Source organism: Arachis hypogaea, chromosome 7, assembly GCF_003086295.3.
Source record: "Arachis hypogaea cultivar Tifrunner chromosome 7, arahy.Tifrunner.gnm2.J5K5, whole genome shotgun sequence".
Taxonomy (NCBI): Eukaryota; Viridiplantae; Streptophyta; class Magnoliopsida; order Fabales; family Fabaceae; genus Arachis; species Arachis hypogaea.
Window position 1 is genome coordinate 45,163,060 of NC_092042.1, and position 21,320 is coordinate 45,184,379.

The following is a 21,320-nucleotide window of genomic DNA, read 5'->3' on the forward strand; positions in this document are numbered from 1 at the left end:
TCCACCAGGCCTGCTCGTTTCTTCACGTGACATAGTCTTCAAGCTTAATTAGTCTTTATATGGACTTAAACAAGTTAATAGACAATGGAATATCAAACCATGCTCAATCCTTATTGCTAATGGCTATAAACAGTCGAAGAATGATTATTCCCTATTCACTAAGTCCAAATCACACTACAAGAAAGAAAAAAAAGCCTATGGCCATGTTTTTATGAGAGTGGCCATTGAATAGAGATTTGACGGGTAGCGAAAACGGTCAAATTTTCATAAAAGTGGCAATTGATTCGAGATTTAATCATATTTTTTTTGCCACGTTTAAAAAGTGTGCATAAAGAAAAACCGGCACACTTTTAAAATGTGGCAAGAAGATTTTATTATTGTGGCATTTTAAAAGTGTAGCCGTTCCCAAAAAAAATAGTTTAAAGAGCTCGTATCCTTCAAATTAAAATGTCTGACTTATTACTATCTTTCAAAGTTTATCTTTCTCCTTCCTGAAAGACCGCTAAGCCCTAACTCCTTCAAACATTAAGCCCCATCTCGTTCGGAAGATAACCCTAAGCCCTCTCTTCATTGTGCCTCACCCTCACCCTAACTCCGCGACGACGACACTCCGAAGAGCCCCAGCGCTCCACGAAGTACCACAGCACTCCGCAAAGAACGTCGCTGCGCTCGCAATGCCTCCCCCGCCAATTCCTCTTTCGGCACCCCTAACCCTCCTTCTGCGGTGACTCTCTGGCGGTGACTCCCTCCGCTCACTTGCCGTTGCAAACTCTCCGTCGATGCTTCCTCTGACGCCGCCGCCCCCTTCCCTCGCTGGAAACCCCTAACCCCTTCCGCGCCGCTCCCTTCCTCGTGCAGGCCGGGGCCCTTCCATCGATGCTTCATTGCTGGTTTTGAGAGCTGGTAAACCCTATTTATTAAACTCTGTAATCAAACCAAATAACAAAAGAGAGTTGAAGTTTAATTTAAGTAGCAAGTCTCTGTAATCAAACCAGTGCATATGAGTTGGTTGTGGTTGTGTTGTGTTGAATGTGTTAGTTGAATTGATTTATTTTGTTTGCTTAATATTATTTTTGGGTGCTATGGAATTATCAAATAGAATAGAACTGATGTTATTAAACTCTGAATTGATTTAATTTTTGTTTACCTTAGACATAATTTCAGGGTTCGTGTTAGATGTTTCTCCGACCCATTCCCATTCAAGAGTAAGACAACTCACAAAAAAAGTAAAATAAAAACTATTTAGTAATGCACTTTTCCTTGTCTTTGTCTTCTCTTAAGGAAATTTAATAATTTAATTTAGCTTGTCAAATACTTAACACATATAACAAAAATTAATTAATTAAATATCGAATTATTAAAAAAATAAAATATAGGCTGACAAGTGTTAGGGGTCATTCTCACCCTGGAAATTAAAATTCTCAAAAAAATTTATATTCATGTATTTTTTATGTTTTAAAGCAAGAAAAAAAATTAATTCTCAAGAAAATTTTAATTTTATTTTTTCCAAACACACTCTTAATCTTTATCCTTACTTCATCCCGCATTAACAAGTTCCTTCATAAAATATTATTAGAATTTATTTTACATTTGAATTAATACTAATTGGTGTTTTTTTTTAACTAAAAGCCTAATAAATTCATGCATCATACACTATACTATATATACATTAGTCAATATAATCAATGTACATTTTTTCTATTTTAGTATTTATTTAAGTCTAAGTCTATTTTTATTCAGGTTTTTTATAGTTATCTATCCACTACTACGAACCACTTCTTTTATTTTGCTGCTCCTATGGTACTGCTTTGCTGTTACTGTAGTACTAATTATCTACTGTCGAATTGCTATTCGCTGCCGCTGCTACCTCTCTAATTTTGCTTCTGCTGCGCTACTACTTTGGTGTTGTTGCAGTACGGATTAAGACAGTAATTAAGGTTGGTTCATGTGAATTTGAAAACATCTATTAACTTGTTATTGATGTTATGTGTACAACTTAAGCGCTTTCCTAAGGCACTCACTTCAGAACCTTCTTTAAAAATTGCTAAAATTTAATTTTCTTTGCTATTTTATGTCCAATGCCTTCAAAGTATTTTGGAGACATGGACAATATTGTCTTAGTTAATTAAGAAGCTAGACTCGTAGTTAGTGAGACTAGCAGTAAAGACTTCAAACTAGTAACTTAGCTGTCTATTTGAAATATATAGGTTTTCGATGGATGTGTCCAAGCATTGGATGGATACACCACGTCATGAAAAAGAATATCAACTAGGTGTAGAAAAATTTTTACACTTTGCTTTTTCATCAACGGGAGTTCCTCAAGGGAAAAAAATTCAATGCCCATGTGCAAAGTGTTGTAATAGACTTTGGTTAAGGAGACATGACGTGTATGACCATCTAATATGCAACGGATTCATAAAAGGTTATAGGCGGTGGTTTAATCATGGGAAATCACTTGTTGCTATGGATGTTGACAGTGACACAGATGGTGAATATAACTGTAATGATAACATTGATGAGTTGTTACGTGATAGATTCAGAGATACTACACAAGTTAATGGACAAAACATGGAGCCTAACGAAAGTGCAAAGGAATTTTATAAATTTGTAGATGAGGCAAGCCAAGAACTATACCCCGGGTGTAAAGGATTCACAAGAACTATAGCCTGGCTCTCATCATTAGAGAAGAAGATGGACGGTGTATATGGTTTATTAAAGGTATTAGTGCACCAAGTCAATCCGGGAATGAGTGACGAAGAGGTAGCAGCCTTAGGGCAAGCTACCCAAAATTCTCTTTTGGATGTCTCAAGTAGCAGACCAAAAAATACTCCTCACTCCTCTGAATCAACTCACATTCCACCCAAAGATGATGTAGGTAACTATCTTTTCCATATTATTGTCATAAAGAGATACTGATAAAAAGAAAAAAAAGAAAGAAGTGGTCACTGCCTTGTTGCTATTGTTGCCAGCTGAATATGCTAGTGTTGGTTGTTGAATTTTCAGGTTGTGTACTGTTGATTGCTCTTTGTTTTAGATATTTGATATATTCCCATTCAAAGTTGTTGACTTATTGTTTTGTTGTTGATTTTGGATATTTGATATTGAGATAAAAGATTAGAAATAGTGCTGATGGTGTTGAACTGGAGTGAGGTGGGAGTTGGGGTTTAGGTGAGTGTTAAATTGAAATCTGAATTTATTAATTCAAAGTTGATTTTAGGATGCGGTCTTTCTTTGTACTAATAATTGGGAAACATACAGCTTAGATGTACACTTCCCTACCACTTTATTATATATATAGTTATACACTTGATGCATGCTTATGTTAATTAAGCAAAAGGGTAAGTACTCTGATTATTAGTTTATAATTTATTCTAATATTCTAGATTTCATGGACGTTGATTGTTCCTTTTAGGCCCCTTGGTTAAACTCTAACTGCTTGCTTTTGAAACTTAATTTGTTTCTTTAATTTGTCTCTACCTTTCTGCCCCGGACAATTGGAATCATTATTTGACTCTTATATAATATTATTATTTGATTTCTTTGTTTTCACTTGTGTAAAATGTTGTTTGACTCGTTGCATTGAAATAACTAATTTGGTTAGTAAAAACATGTTAGAGATATATTCGTTCCGTCACTAGAATATGTATACACAATCTCATGTTATGTAAATATTTTAGTATATAGTAAAGTTGTATGTTTCTTTTATTGTTGTGCTGTCTAGTTTGTTATATGCATTTTTTTTGTTGCCTTTGTTTTATGATGTTGGGACTTGGGATGGCGGATTTGTCCTTTTGAACTTATGGATGAATGGATTGTTATATATATTATTGCTTTGATTCATAAGACTATGTGGTGCATATGCCTACTATTGCACTTGGTGTCATGCTAGCTACTAACATGGTTAATCTGTAATATATGCCTTCTCATTTTTTGGTTCGATATAAGATGCACTAACACAACAATATTTAAAATTATGCAGGATAGTGGTGAAAACAATTTCGTTCAAAATAGATGATCAATAATCACGAAGTTTCATATTTTGAAATGAAGTATAAACGAAGTAGATAATATAACCCATATTAAAATTGTAATTCATGTATTAGGAATTGCTAATGGAATTGCGATGGCTTTGATTTTTGGTATTTTGTTAGAGCATGTCATGTGAACAAACACACTCTTTTTGGTGACAAGTTTACGAAGCAATGATTAGTTGATTTAAAATTACTAGTCATTGTTTATATTTTAAAATTATCTATGAATTTTATAAGGTTTATTTATTAAAAAAAAACAATAGGTAGGGATGGCAATACCATCCGAACCCGCGGGTACCTACCCCGTCTCTACCCGCTCCAGGCGGGTTAATTACCTGCCCCGCACCAGTGCGGGTTTTTAGTGGGGCGGGTTCTTGGGAGGGGCGGGGCAGGGTTGGGTTTAGGTAATACCCTCCCCGCTATATATAAAATATATAATTTTAATATATAATATGTATAATATATGAAAAATAATTAGTAAATGATCATCATATTTAAATTTTTACTTTAATTTATATTATGTATGTGATGATAGTTATATAAATTTTGCAATTTTTAATTTTATTTATTAGATTTTAATAATTATAGGGGCGGGTTGCGTTCAATGTTTTACTACCCGCGGGTAGAAGTGGGGCGGGTTTTATGTGGGTTGTTGTACGGCGGGGCGGGGTTGGGTAGAGCAAAAACCCGCCCTTATCCGCCCCGTTGCCACCCCTAACAACATGCTACTGAACTAACTTATAGCCACGCTTTAAAAGAGTGGCCATATTGTAAAGTAGCCATCAATAGCCACGCTTTAAAAGCGTAGCTGTATGTCTTGCTATTGACATGTTTTAAAAGCGTAGTCATATCTCTCCCTATTGGCATGCTTTAAAAGCGTAGCCATATCTCCCCCTATTGGCACGCTTTAAAAGAGTGGTCATAATGTTCGGTAGGCATCAACAGTTACGCTTTAAAAGCGTAGCTGTATCTCACTCTATTGGCATGCTTTAAAAGCGTAGCCATATGTCTTGATATAGCCATATCTGGCACATATGACCACGCTTTTAAATCGTGGTGATCTTTAAAAGTGTGGCAAAAAATAAAGCATGGTGATAGGTCACAAAAAGCGTGGTGATAGAGCAATCGACACCCTTGCAAATGTAACCTTCTCAAAAGCGTCTTGATAACTCAAAAAGTGTGGCGAAAAGCTATTGCTACGCTGTTTTTGACTTTTTGCCACGCCTAAAAGCGTAGCAAAAAATTTGTTTTCTTATAGTGTTAGACTCCTCTTTCACTGTATTTCTTGCTTACATGATGATTTAGTGTTAGCCAGCAATAATCTCATTGAAATTCACTCCATGAAAGCAATTCTTGTTGAGAAATTTTAAATAATGGATTTGAAAACCTTAAATACTTCTTTGGGTTTGAGGTTACAAGAACTTACATAGGAATAAGCATATATAAGTGCAAATATGCATTTGCATAATTGACTTGTTGGAGAAGTATGGCGTGTTAGGTGCAAAACCAGGCTCTATGTCGATAGAACATACTTAGGAACTTTCAAAGGAATCAGGCACTCTTGCTGATGTCTTGAGATACTGAAGATTAGGGGGAAGACTTGTGTGCCTCATGAATACTAGACTAGACATTAGTTTCATAGTTGGAAGCTAAGTGAAATATGTCAAAGTTAATCTAACTTCATGCTTATTTTTTGTAGCAAATTCTGAACTCAAGATGTCTAGATTTGCAAAGTTGGATTGGGCACAATGTCCTGACACTAGGCGTTCCATGACAAGCTTTTTGTTTCTTCTTTGTCTCCTTGCTTATTTCTTAGAAAAGTAAAAATAATCCATTGTCTCCAGATCATCATCTGATATAGAATATTGTTCTCTAGCCATGGCGACATGTAGAGCTTGCTTGCTTGCTTACTTGTTAAAGGATATTCATATTGAACATAAGCAACCAATTTCTCTCTATTGTGACAGTCAATCCACAAGACACATAGCAACTAATCTAGAGTTTTATGAATGCATTGAGCATACTGAAATAGATTCCCATATTATTCGAGAAAAGCTGCTTAGTGGAATGCTTCATATTCTCCCGATTCACACAATTGACCAGGTTGCCGACTTGTTTACGAAGTTCTGTCTCTTGCTCCATAAACTTCATGTGTCTCCAAGCCTGGCATGCTTGCTTTTCACCAACCAAGGATTGCCAGCTTGAGATATCATATTAATTACCTAATTCACACACCAGTTTTCACTAACTTGATCTATGTCATTAGTAATAAAGATCTTTCTAATCAACATTCAGTTAGTATTTAAGTGTATTTAGTTAGTTTTTATTGGTTAGGACCTTTCTGTAACAAACTTGTTAAGCTTTTCATAAATAGCAGGTCTTGCTAACAGGTTCAATTAGCTTGCCATTTACACTAATCTCTCTCTCTCTCTCTCTCTCTCTCTCTCTCTCTCTCTCTCTCTCTCTCACACACACACACACACACACAGAGCAGAAGGGAGAGAAGAAATAAAAGGGAAGACAGTACAAATTGAAGTAAGGAGAAAGAGTACCAAGCCCAAATCAATCCCAAAATGGACGAAGGACTATGTAGAAAAGTAGATTATGCCACACTCAATGATAATATCCTGGGAAGTTAGTTATTAGATATTTGGATGTGAGACCCCTGAATGGTTTTTGTTAAGCATTACGTAAATTCTGGATTCACCACCAAGGGGTTCTCTCCCCTGACTTGAAAGAGGAGATTTTCATTCACCACCATCTTCTTCTTTTCTAGTCATCAATAATGCACATATTCTCTATTATCTTTTTCACTATTATATTGCATTACGATTCTTCAATTTTAGTTTCTAATTTGAGGACTAACATTTGGTACTTTCGTTGAGAGGAGTCATGGTAGATCACAATGAACTCACTCGCTCCTAGGAGGAAATCACTGCTCTTCAACGTCGCCAGGTTGAGACCAGCAATCGTATTTCAACTACATACAATTGGGTGGTTGCCATTGAAGATTCACTATAGGAGATACAAAACTTGTTGAAGGAGACCCTTAAGTTGAAGCAACTTGAACTTGAACCCTCTAGTAGATTTTTCTCTCATGGTAAATCCTTCTCCTCAGTTGACATCAACCCATTAGTGAGACGTATTAAAGCTGAGAACTTCCATTTTTTGGTGGTGATGGAATTGATGAATGGGTGTTTAAGGTGCATGGATACTTTGAATGGTATGATGTTCCCGTGCACGTGATCTCTTTTCATCCCACTCAACCTGCATATACATGGTATAGATGGGGTGTTAACAATAGTATTAAATGTAATTGGAACTCATTTATGAATGTATTGCAATTATGTTTTGGATAGAGTTTATTTTATTATCTTAAGGCAGCTTTGAAAGAATTAAAACAAACCTCTACTGTGAGTCTGTGACTAAGTATCATAACCAATTTGAGGAATTATCTAATTAGTTGACAGATTTAAGTGAGGAATGGCTAATTTTCCTACTCATAGCTAGGTTACAAGACTATTTAAAGTATGAATTGATGATTGCTAAACCCCCACCTATGTGGTTGTAGTGTCCCTAGCAAAATTATATGAGCAAAAACATCAAGCTACCCAAAACAATAATAGAAGAAGCCCAACCCCCACCTTTCCTTTGACACCTCAGAATAGAAACACCACCACCAAACCACCTATTATGTTACTATTGTGAAGAAAATCTCTCACCCGGACATCGCTGCAAGATATCTTGTTACCTATTAATCGGAAGTGAGGAGATACAAGGTTTTTAGTTAACAGTGGATACATATATGCTGGAATTACAAGGCGCTGACTTAGTGTTGAGAGTGTAATGGCAAATGTGCCTGGGGTATGTTACAACACATTATGGATTTCTCACTATGAAATTTGTGATGGATGGCATTCCAATTAAGCTGTAAGAAGATCGCTTATTACAACCTGAAAGCATCAGTAATAAAATGCTACAGATGATGGTTCATACTGAAATAACTATCACTTTCTATCATTTAAAGCTGTTAGAGCATGAACAAGCAGCAATATTGACTACCCCACCCCTAAGACATGACATGTTTTGCGTACACGAAAATGTAAAATTTCCCATCTCGCGTATGCGACCCTTTGTTCGCGTACGCGAGCCCCTTGGCAGGGAATCATCCCCACGTCGTGTGGTCCTGCCTGCGTATGCGGGCCTATAATTTTCCCATTTCGCATACGCCAGACGTCTAAGCAGAGCCTAGGGTCCGCGTCGCGTGCATGTTTATGTACGCATGCCTAGCAAAATTTGTAAAAAGTTGCTAAGTTCCAGAAAATCAATTTTACATACCCAACTTCAAATCCGCATAACTTTTTTGTTAGAAATTATTTTTAGTTTGTTTTTTGAACAGTATAAACTTCACAGACCCAATTTTCATTATAATCAGTTTTACAAAGTTTGATGATCCGGAAGCCAAGTTATAGCCCACCGAAGTTGGTCAAAAATCAGCTTTTACCAAACATTTCCAAAACTCAAATTTTTCCAAAATCCTAATTCCAAACCAACAATTTTTACAACCAAAACAGTCCTTATTGTCCCTAACCAAGTTCATACCCTTTTCTTTCATACCACAACATGCTAATTACTCTTAACCTTTATCACAAGCTTCTCAATCACCACACAAACACAATAATTCCTAATTCATCAATCAAATCTACAATTTCTACTCATAATTACCACCAATATCAACATTAAATATCAACATACATTCTCACTTTCTCAATCAATTCACATTCATTTCAACACATTCATCAATCCGCCAAATTTAGCTATTATCCACGTACTAAATCAAGTCTTTACTCAAACAATCAATTCATACAATTCAACTTATCCTACAGTCAACTGGCCTAAGTTTTCACGTGACATTACATATTAGCTATGAGAAACCAAAACTATACCTTGGCCGATTTTTCCCTAAGCTCAAACATCTCAATTCAAGCCTCCAAGGTTCTAAATCAAGTGGTATAAGTTTCAGTCACCAAAAGCCCCAATTCAAGTACACCACTTCACCAATTTGACTTTAATTTCACATAAACACAATCTAATTCATACAATTCACCAAAATTAATACTAGAGTTCACAAAATTGGACAAACCACAAGGATTTTGAGTTTTCTTACTTTACTTATCGATGATTGGGGTAAAACTCATCAATTACCTGCCACTGGATCGAACCTAAATGATAAAAAATATCAAAATCTCTCAATACACATACCCAAAACTCAAAATTTTGAATAGGAAAGAATTGGGCACGAAATCTCAAATTTCTTACCACTTTGTTCAGATGGTTTCGAAGAGAATTCCAAGACAAACGCGTCTCCGCCGACGACTCGTCAATCAGAACTCTGGATTAAAAATTACAAGGAATTGGAATTTGGGAAGTGAAGTTGGCTAGGGTTTCTTTCCCTCAAAACTCAAGTTCAGCGTGAAATTAAGGAAATGAAGGGGAAGAAGGCTTGTTTTGCATTATATATGCTGGACCTTGGACCCAGTTTAGATCCGGTCCAATCGATTTAGTCTGTTAGCCCGTTTTTGGGCCAAAATCTTTAAAACTAGTGTTAAAATTTTTATTTTAATTATTTTTACCCTTGTAACTTGTCACATTTAATTTTTCTATTTTTTAGAATAATAATTAATTTATTGATTAATTATTCACTAATTACCTAGAATTTACAATAGGATAGGACTATCACACTCGAAAACAACCATTTCGTTATTGTTACACTCACAAAAATATATTTATCATTAGACATTTTTACTAAACCTATTGAAAGAATAGAGAAAAAAAGTGAAAAAGAAGAAGTGATATATTTGTGACCAAGGCTAATACTTGCTGATCATTTTATGGCTGAGTTAAATTTATTGTACTATATTTCATTTACGGTGTAATGGAAGTTATTGTGATCGTTTCTTATTTTTAGTGTAAACAAGATATATGTATTATTAACTCGTTTACACGATAAATAAAATAAATAATGTTACATAAAATTGTAAATATCTTATAAATTATATATTTCGATAAATAAAAATTTAAAATATTATTTTAAAAAATCAAGAATATTCTATGAACAAAAAAAATAGTTATTATATATTTTTAATTTATATATATTTTTCTATCTTTTAATAAAATAATCCATCATCATAATAATTAAATATTTAAAAATAACAAATTTTCGGTGGCCAATCATCTTTAATAATTTTAGTGAGTATATGATTAGTATAAATAGTAAGTTATTTTTAATAAATAAATTTTATTAATTTATGTGTATAAATTTTAATAAATATAAATATAAATTATATATTTTTTACATATAAATTTTTGTAAATATAAATATAAATTATTATTGATCAAATATTAATTTAAAATAAGAATATTTATTAATTATGTAAAATTGTTCTAAAAATAATATAATTGAATCTATCGTGACTTTTCTTCCCGATAGCAGATTTTCAGGAGGTATGTAACATGGTTGTTTTATTTAGTCTTTTGCCAAGGAGAAATGATTAGCCCTAAAATTAAACTAAATGGAAATGTATAAATTAAATAAAAATAAAAATATCATCTACACCAATATATAAAGCTAATATTAGAGTTTAGTATCTAATTTTGGTAGACATCATTTATCTTCAAATAATTAATTTTACAAACTAAATTTATGAACAAAATGGTAATAATATATTTTTGTTTTTAATTAAAAAAATCATTAACCCACAAAAGAGTTAAATAACTACCGCAATCGTGAGAAATCTATACCAATATATAAAGCTAATATCAGAGTTTGGTATCTAATTTTGGTAGACATCATTTATCCTCAAATAATTTATTTTACAAACTAAATTTATGGACAAAATAGTAATAATATAAATTTATTTTTAATTAAAAAAATTATTAACCCACAAAAGAGTTAAATAACTACAGCAATCGTGAGGGAATTAAATAACTGCTCCACTTACAAATATCTATTACTGTCATCAATCTTCTTTTGTGCATCTGGCTATCTTTTAGGTATGCAGAAAGGGAGAATCCAACATATCAATAATAACGTTGTCACCGAACAACAAATGCAACATCATCCGTAAGAAGGCGTGCAAATCATTGCGAGATGATTTGACAAGGGAGTTGATACAACTCCAATCCTAACACAGGTATCTATATTTTTGTCTTTTGAAAAATACAGGGATAAAAACACACGATAATGGAACTGATCTAAATAATAGACGTTATGATAATATAAGTGGTTAATATTTTATATTCACAGTTTATTTTATTTTTAAGTACTAATTTTTAGTTTTTAAAAGAAAATTTAAAAGATAGTACTCTTTAATCTTTATCTTATTCCATGTTTACATCTAAAGTTTGTTTTTTTTGTACAACTGTAGATCGATTATTGTTCAATATCTCAAAAAAAATTTTATACGAACCAACATCAAATAATATATAAAAGTAATACTACAATTTGATGTTTAACTTTTGAAGAAATCACCTGCCTTTAAACAATTTATTTCACAACATAAATTTAATGGATAAAATAATAACAATTAAATATTTTATCTTTATAATGTAATATATAATATTTATTCAAAGAATTTTTCATAATGAATAAATTTAAAGATATGTTATTGCACGGGCAATTTACCAATTTAAAAGAATTTAGAGAATCCTTTACCAGATTACAACAATTGGAAATTGCATATCTTTATGTCTTGTTTCATTTTATATAAAAACCGTGGGAGCTAACCACGGTTTTAGAATCAACATAAACTGTGGCTGGTAGCCAGATTTTATGATGATATGATTTTGAATGTAAACCGTGGTAGGCAGCCATGGTTTATGAAGGAAGTGATTCGTGCATAAAACCCTAGAGGCAGCCATAGTTTATGAGTGTGTAGTATAAATAGGAAAGCCGTGGCTGGTGAGGACGGATCATTTGTGAGCTTTCAAAATTAGGAGAAGGTTGGTGGGTGAGAGAAAAGATAGTTTTTTTGGTTTAATAGTTTGTTTGAGATTTTGAACCAGCTGAGTGGCAAACCAATGGAAGAAGAAGCTCGGATGTACCGGTTAAATGGCGTTGCGCATGTGGCTGGATTTATCGACCAAGAGGTTGGTTAAACTGCCTTTTTATTATTATTTTTTGTTTAATGTTGTTATTATTAATGGTAGATGTTATATTATTATTTTTAAAGTTATAATAGAAATTTTTGCTGTTATCATCAATGTGAGTTTTTTTTATTTATTAAATTTCTAATTTTTGTTATTGGTAGAATTAATTTTTTAGTCTTAGGTGTTAGTAATATTGTTAGTGTTATTTTCGCTGTTCTTGTTATGGTTAGAGTTTTTATTGATATTAGTGTAAGTTGTTACTATTGTTGTGTGTTGAGAGTTTGCTATCCATCTTTTTGCAGCCTACTAGGGTTATTAGCGGTGTGAGAAGACAACAGAATATGCCTTTACACGAGTATCATACCGTATCTAGAGACCGCGGGCTTATATCACTTGGCTAGGCTGAACAGTCAGTGGTTCTGGGTTGATGAGCCTCTACTTAGCGCATTCATTGAGAGGTGGCGTCCTGAGACCCACACCTTTCACATGCCCTTTGGGAAGTGTACGGTCACCTTGGAGGACGTGGCCTATCAGCTGGGTTTACCGATTGATGGTGAGCCTGTGAGTGGGTACCTTAGTGAGTTTGAGAATTTCATGGAAAATGGAAGGCCGGCATGGGTGTGGTTCCGCGAGTTGTTTGGGGAGTTACCTCCGCAGAATAAAGTGAAGCAGATGATAGTGTGCTACACATGGTTCCATGAGCGATTTCGGGTTTTGCCAGCAGATGCTACTGACAACATCGTGCGTATATACGCGAGAGCCTATATTGTGATGCTGTTGTCATCTCAGCTGTTTGGGACAAGAACGCCAACCGTGTCCACCTTCGCTGGTTGCCTTATGTGGCATCGTTGGAGAACTTGGGTAGATATAGCTGGGACTCGGCCGCGCTGGCATGGTTGTACAGATGTCTTTGTCGTGGAACAAACAGAAACGTTGTCAACTTAGCTGGGCCACTGCAACTTCTACAGTCTTGGATCTTTTGGAGGTTTCCTTGTCTGAGGCCTAGTGGTTTCAACATATTCGGCTTTCCACTTGCATCCAAGTAAGGAAATATGATTTTAGAGTTACAAATTCATTTACATCTCCCACTACATGTTATGACATTCTTTAAATTGAACTTGTAGGTGGGCTGAGTATCTACCGAGGAACGATACAGTAGATCAAAGAGTGGTGGCTGCACGCCTTTGTTTGGATAGATTGCGTGTGCATGATGTAAGTAATTTAGTTATCGTTGATACAGTTATGTCTTCCTTGTTATAATATTTGCTTTACGTAACGTTTCATTATGCGATGTAGATCGTGTGGGAGCCCTATTCCTCTCCGGAGGTCGCAGCTATTGTTCATCCAGAGATACTAGTTGACGAGCACCGCAGGCTATGGACGGCAGTTACCAGCCTCATTTATTTTGCCGCCATTGAGTGGCACCAGGTGAATAGGGTTATGCCGCAGTTCGGCGGGGTTCAGCATCTCCCTCAGTTGGCTCTTAACATAGATTGGCTTCATGCGAAGGACGGGACGGGTGGAGATAGGTTGTTCCCCTCCTATTATCGGGAGTGGCATCAGCATTGGGAGGATCGGCATGCCACAGTTTTACCGGTTGACCGAGTTGCTGATCCTGGGCCATCAGCTGAGTACCTGGACTGGTGGTGTCGTGTGGCCCATAGATTTTTATCCCCGGAGGTTGCATTTCAGGATCCCAGGCCTATTGTGTTGACTGAGGAGGCTCGTCATAGAGGGTCATCCCAGGCACCTCCGATGGTGCAGGTTGTCGACAGACCGGACAACCGCCACGTGGACCGGCGTAGGCGTATCGGCACACATACTACGGATCGAGAGTGGCGATGGCTGGCCGACCGCTTGGAGGAGGACCAGGCTGGTGATGATCATGGAGGTGATGTTGATCATCGTGTTCCTCGACGTAGGGCTAGACGACATGGTCAGCGGGATGGTGGTGGACGGGCCCGTGGTAGAGGAGCATCCGGCAAGTATCACACTGGTGAGCATGCTGTTGGTGAGGACATTGGTGGTGTGGCCACAGGGATGGATCAGCCTACGTACGACGTGGGGGGTTCTTCTCAGATTTTCGAGAGTGTTGACCCGCAGGCGTTCGCCGACTATACTACCGCGGCCGTCGGTGTGGACATCGATGATCCTGTGAGTCAGTCAGAGTTCTTTAGAGATATAGCAGACATGTTAGGGGACGATGATGGCACTCATTATAGGCCACAGATGGATGAGGTTCATTCACAGTTTGCCGAGCACCAGCCACATGTTCAAGATGTTCAGCTACAGTTGCCGGTTGACCTGAACGAGCCTGCAGCTTCACCATCTGACCCATGGTTCGCGTTAGGAGGGACCCTAGCTTCGGCATTCAGCGTCGTTCCTCCTCAGGCACCCGTGCCACAGGTGGATCAGAGACCGAGGAGGGTTCTTCGTGCTCCATTATGTGGCACTGGAGGTCACCTTATTGGTCAGTTGCACGATGACGACAGTGACACCATTGAGGACTCTGATTAGTTAGCTGTGTATTTTCCATTTTTCTATGAACTTTCTTCCATTATGTTGTTGGATTAATGTTTAAACTTTTATTCTACTATCCGGTGCTGTATCTGATTGCGATGTATGTGACTATTAAATATGTTTTATGATGTAGTCGTTTCGATTAAGTTTGTGTAAACAATATAATGACATTAACACTAAATTAAGCTGTCTTAATTTAACAAGTAAAGAAAGAAACATTCTTAAATGACGATACAGAAACATATGAATAACAACAATGCTTTTAAGAGACAGAAATTTAACTTATGCGAATAACCCAACAGCACGCTAATTACTACATCCTAACTATCTCCGCCAGCAATATCTCTTCGCTGGCCACAGCTCCTCCGTGTATGACCAGGTTGTCGACAGAGGCCACAGCGCTTGGGCTGGTTCTCAGCAGATCGGTCCATGACACCACGGACCCTAGTTGCCTTCGGACGACCTTCCCTCGCTCGCCTCATATTAGGATCAGGGATGATAGTTGGCCCGGCATATGGGGGCCATAGGCCTTCTGGGATGGGCGGAACAAACCCGTGACTGTAAACTTTGAACACCTCACTCATACGATACACTTCATGCACATATGGTGCCCAATTAAGCCGCGAGTGGGCGCAACAAGCAATGGCGTGACAACATGGATAATGGAGCGCCTGAAAGTAGCCACAATCACATGTGTGATCCTTCAGCGAGACTCTATAGCTACCTAACGAGAAGTTTCCAGTCGGTGTCGTCTCAGCCACCGTGTACTCCGACTGGTGCCTGTCGTACAAGGTGACGGTGAAGCACCTTGACTCTCTTATGTTCCTTTCAATAGCCTTGACCAAAGCCTGACAAAATTCTTGTCCAGATCCAACTTGCGCGTCTGCTATTTGTCCCCGGAGCACGAATAGCTCAGCAAGCCTTCTGTATGTGGACTTTACCAACGAAGTGACCGGGAGGTTGCGAGTTCCCTTTAACACGGAGTTCACACATTCACTGATGTTCGTCGTCATGTGCCCGAACCTTCTACCGCTATCCTGGTGTTGGGTTCACTTCTCATACTCCATCCGGTTCGCCCAGTCACACATGGCCGGATTCTCTGTACGTATGATGTCAAACCAGTAATAGAACTCTGCCTCAGTTTTTGCGTACGACGCATTAACCAGCATCCTTCTGGCATCTTTACCTTTAAAAGAAAGGCTAAAATTTGCTGCCACATGACGGATACAGTACGCCCGATAAGCACGTGGTGGCAGCCAACCATTCACGGGATTCTCAAGTGCAGCCTTGATGCCGTTATGCCTGTCTGAGATAACAAGGATACCCTCTTGTGGCGTCACATGCGTTCTTAAGTTGGACAAGAAAAAAGACCATGACTCGGCATTTTCCCCCTCTACAAGGGCGAATGCTATCGGGAGGATGTTTGAGTTCCCATCCTGTGCAATCGCCAACAGTAAGGTGCCTCCATATTTGCCGTACAAGTGGGTACCATCAATACTCACAAGCGGCTTGCAATGCTGGAAGGCCTCAACGCAAGGTGGAAATGTCCAGAACAGACGATGAAAATACACTGTTGACTCATCAATCTGGTCCACAACTCGAACAGGAGAGGTCTGCAACACAGTAACTGTCCCGGGCATCGTCAACTGCACTCCTAGCATCCAACGTGGCAACTCGGCATAAAACTCTTCCCAATCTCCATATATTTGTGCAACTGCCTTCTGTTTTGCTTTCCAAACCTTCCGGTAACTGGGCTTGAAGCCGTAATCAGCTTCAGTTGCTTGTTGCAACACCTTGATTGGTACTGCAGCATCCGCACTAACCAACGGAAAAATCCTCGCACAGATAACGTGGTAATCAAGCTGACGGTGATCACTGGAAATAGATGTGGCTAAGCAAGTGTGGGGACCGTTGTACCTCCTTACCTCCCAGGTGCCCTTTCGTGCACGGAGCGAAATCCGAATCAGCCAACTACAAGTTTTGCCGAAATCCTTGCACTTTCCATGATACTTCAGATGGTCCGATTCCAACACTCGGTACTCAACACCTCGACGGATGCTATAGTCCTTCACACTAAGAACAGCTTCATCTTTACTCTGGAAGGATTGCCCAATCTGAAATTCTGTTGACGAACCGCCAACTGTAGCAACTCCCACCGGGTCTTCACCCGGAGCCTCCAAGTTTAGCGTCGAGAAGTGTGGAGGGTAATGCTGCGTGCCAGAACTTGAAGGACCTTGTTATGCATGTGGATTAGCACCGGTGTCATCATCGCTGTCCCCAAAGATATTTACAGGCTCCTGGTCAGAGTCATCGTCCCGCATTGCATTCTCTATTCGATCAGGTTCCCCAAAGCCTTGAACTTCATCATCTGTGGCACGACCGGATTCCCCCTGAAATGCCTGCTGCAGGACCCCTTGATTCGGGGAAGGTACAGTACGAACTGCCTCCGTTTGTACCAAATCAGCTGCAAAAGAAGGTGAGGCAACCTGCGGAACAGATGGTCGGATCGCAGGCACCGAGCAAGATGCACCGCCTGCGGCAGTCGAGCTATGAACAGGAGCCGATGCCCCAGAACTATCTAGAGTAACCTCCAACTTCGCATACAGCTCGTGTATTCTGACCTCAGGAAAACTCCTTACGCAATGAAACAGAACCCTAATATCTTCGTCAGCCGCTAACACCAACGTATCATACATGACACCGCTCGAAACTACAGCGATGGGAATCTTGTAGAAGATCTTCTTCACAAACTTGCTTCCAAAAACCCCAAGCTTCTACAAGATGCTGCTCTTCACATCTGACAAACTGTTTGATGAACTATCAAATACACTCAACGATTCTCTGTCAGTGAACTTTTTTTTATTTTTCCAGAGCAATGCACTAAGACAAGAACACACTCTTCCTCACTTGACATTGTGATAATGATCTCCTCGCCAGCTTGAATCTCACTCAACTATATATAGATTTTCAATCTACATAAACCGTCCTAGGTTACAGGGTTTTATGCCCATTGGACGTCCTTCATAAATCGTGGTTGCCAGCCACGTTTCATGCATTTCTTTCTTCATAAACCGTGGCTACTTCCAGCAGTTTCTTACTTTCATTCTTAAAGAGTAAACCGTGGCTACCTACCACGGTTTACGTTGTGCTTTTCTTCCATGTAAAACCTGCTTGCCAGGCACGGTTTATGTGTAGCTTGAAACCCTGGTTGGCTTCCACGGTTTACATAAATAACGAAACAAGACATTCAGGTATCAATTTCTCCATTGTTGTAATCTGATAAACCTTTCTCATGTTTATTTTAATTTGGTCATTTGCCCTTATTGCACACTACTATATATAAAATGCCTAATAACAAATAAGATTATGAATTTTATAATAAATAATTAAAATAAATATTTAAACAAATAAAAAACTTTAAAATACACAATACATTCATAATCTAAAACAATGTATAAAGAGAATACAGAGAGAGTGGTGTCCAATTTTTGTATAACAATTTTAACTTTATTGATAAAAATAGTGATGGAAGTAACATTTTAAAAATTGAAATAAAATGCAATTATTATTAACTTTCCTTCATTCATATTGCGGTTATTTTTTTATTTTACACACAACTCTCACTCATTGTGTCCTCTACTTCGTTTCACTAAATATAGTACTCTCTTTTATTTTTCAGGTAATCCTATTAATCTCGTATTTACAAAACATAATTATTAAAGTCAGATCTCTTACTGTAATTAATACATAGGTATTAATTGTGTCAATAATTACATATTTTTTTAGAGTTCCACAAGGGAGACAATGGCTTATTTGTACAATGGCTATATGAGTTACAAAATGAACATCCCCATACTATCTAGAATAACCATCTGAGTACTAGGGATAATAAACATCTTCCAAAAAAGTTAAACTAATTTTCAGGTTCACCAAAGATCGAATTCTTGACCTTTTGAATCTAGAACTCTAATACAATATCATGATACCATTCATCCCAAAAGTTTCAGCTGATGGAAAAAGGTAACACTAATGGTTATATCTCTAATACTCCCTAAACCTCCATTGTACACATTGTACAAATATTCTATTGGCTCCTCATACTTTTTCTTTTTTTTTTTCTATCTTTTGCCATCTCTTGGGTTATGTAAAATTTATTTTATTTTTCTAACCATAAATACAAAACCTTTTTAATATTGGAAGAGAAAATCTATGCCTATTATTCAAATCGTCATAAAACTTTAAAGTATATTCAGTTTGAATAGTATCAACAATTTGAGAAAATGGATTTAAACTTAAATTATTATTCTTAATGAAGAGCATTGGGTATATATTTATTGAATTTTTTTTAAAGAAAAAAATTTGTATATTTATATGTCATAGTTTATTTTTGTGGTGATGGACAACAGTGGTACTCACATCATCATTTCAAAGTTCATTTTATAGTTACGCCAATTCATAAATTATTTTACAAAAATTATGTTTAACTAAATTTTTTATCTTATAATTATTTTATATTTTGGGATTTAAAATTTTGTGTTTTTATTTTTATTCAAATATTATTTTTGTATTTTATTTTAATTCTGTTAGTTTAAAAGTACTAATATTAATTTTAATTTTTAATTTTTAGAATAAATAAAAAGATGTAATTTTTTTATAAATTAGATTATTCAAAACATTATAAAAGAAGTTAAGTTTAATTCTTGACATGTTAAATAAAAGATAGTTTAATTAGATAAAAAAATTTTCAAAAAAATAATATGAAAATATAATACATATAAGATAAACAAATTTTTTTCTTTCTACATCAAATTAATAAAATTAAAAAAAATTTACATCAAATTAATAAAAAAAAGACAGAACTATCTTTACGTGAAAAGTTAGGAATGAATTAAAAGGATGGAAGAATGATTGAAAATATAATTAAATAAGTAAATTAAAGAGAAGGAAAAATGTAAGTGGAAATTATACATGAAATAATCGAATAAAATTTGCAACTACAATTGATGAAAGTAATGAAAGACGATGGAGACAATGCAATTGAGCGTGTTGAAGAAAGGACAAGGACGATAATAAAAGAAACACATAAAAGTGTGCATGAAGAACAAAATTAGTAGTTTTTCCAAAAAAAATTTTATCAAAATAATTAGAGTGAAATCAAACTATTGATGAGAGTACCGATTTAAACAAAAGGATATAAATTAAAACTAATATAAAATTAAGCAAAACATAAAGATGGTGAATAATATAAAGACATTGATAAAATAAAGGATATAAACTAAAACTAACATAAAATTAAACAAAATATGAAGATGGTAAAATATGTAAAGACATAGATGTTCGCTTAGTTACAGACACTCTGTATTTTTTTATTTGGGAGATGTGTTATCATAGTTAGAGGAGTAATAAAACTGTTTTTATTTTAGTGTAAAATTGTTAGATTTTTCAAAATAAATTTAATGACTATTTTGTCTTTATAATTTGTTTTATGAAATGGTTTGATAGAGGGTAAATATAGTCCAAAAAAAATTAGAAGCTAAAGTTGTGATCAACTCTTTATATTGGCTTTATAGATTTTCACCTTTTGTTATATGGTACAAAGATTATATATAATATAATAAATGGTACATATTCACGTATATAAGAACATGAAACTTAATATTACCCTTTCATGAAGTTTTTCTACCTTAATAAAAGAACTAATATCATTTACACTTAATATTTATTTTTGTACTTAATAAAAAAACTAATATAATTTAACTTTAATTTTTGAATTTCAAGATACATGAAAAGTTATAACCTTTTATGCATTAGATAATTTAAAAGATACTTATTATATATAGAAAGTTAAAAATATTCTAAACTTAAAAATTAATTTTTTAATAACAAAATTAAATTTATTCAAAAATCATAAAGAGAGTTAAAAAGAGAACGAGAAAGTTGAAACTTTTTAACTAATTACAAAGAATCACCACCATCAAAGTTATTAAATTTGAGCATATTAAGTGAGGTTTAAGAAGCAAACCAGAGAACGATAAATCTAAAAGTTTTCTGTCTCTCTTTATATAGTATTTCACTTTAACTAACTATTTTTTATGAATAGTATTCAAATGACGAATAAAATAATAAGAAGATTCATATTAGATTATGAAAATTAATCTCATCCTTATAATATGACGGCGTTATTTCAAAACATGTAAAATAAAATAATAAAGTATAGTTTAATTGATGTGCACAATAAAATAAATATGAAACTTATAAAATAGCAGTCAAATGTGGATAATAATGATTGTATTCTGTCCTAAGTTACTATATTAAACTGCAAATTAAATTTATAATTATTAGTTAAAAGATTTATAATTATGTACTATTTTTAATTATTTTGGTTGAAAATAATATATTTTGATATTGTGTTTTAGAATTACTGACATCAAATTTTGATAATTTTAAAAAATTTTAAATGCTTTATGTCTTAATTCTTTTAATAAAACTTCAAGAATTCATAAAAGTTAACACAATAGATATTTATAAATCAAAATGACAGATAAGAGTAAAAGTTGCCATGATGATACTTCGTAATAATTAATAATGATCAGACGAAGAAGATGTGGAAGGAGAAGAAAA

General features: G+C 35.5%; 3 protein-coding genes across 3 annotated transcripts; 1 reads left to right on the plus strand and 2 right to left on the minus strand.

Annotated features, from left to right (window-relative positions):
- The first annotated feature begins 745 nt into the window (after window positions 1-745).
- LOC112702988 (uncharacterized) lies at window positions 746-4,224 on the plus strand. Its single transcript, XM_025754262.3, has 3 exons — window positions 746-903; window positions 2,208-2,871; window positions 3,980-4,224. The coding sequence occupies exons 2-3, from the start codon at window positions 2,215-2,217 to the stop codon at window positions 4,013-4,015; spliced, it is 693 nt and encodes a 230-aa protein (XP_025610047.2). The 5' UTR covers window positions 746-903; window positions 2,208-2,214; the 3' UTR covers window positions 4,016-4,224.
- A 10,795-nt stretch (window positions 4,225-15,019) lies between these two features.
- LOC114924252 (uncharacterized) lies at window positions 15,020-15,712 on the minus strand. Its single transcript, XM_029288165.1, has one exon. It carries the CDS (start codon window positions 15,710-15,712, stop codon window positions 15,020-15,022), a length of 693 nt encoding a protein of 230 aa, XP_029143998.1.
- Window positions 15,713-15,748: 36 nt separating this feature from the next.
- Window positions 15,749-17,395, minus strand: LOC112701431 (uncharacterized). Its single transcript, XM_025752189.1, has 2 exons — window positions 16,991-17,395; window positions 15,749-16,909 (listed from the first exon to the last, which is right to left on the minus strand). The coding sequence occupies exons 1-2, from the start codon at window positions 17,393-17,395 to the stop codon at window positions 15,749-15,751; spliced, it is 1,566 nt and encodes a 521-aa protein (XP_025607974.1).
- Between the last annotated feature and the right edge of the window lie 3,925 nt (window positions 17,396-21,320).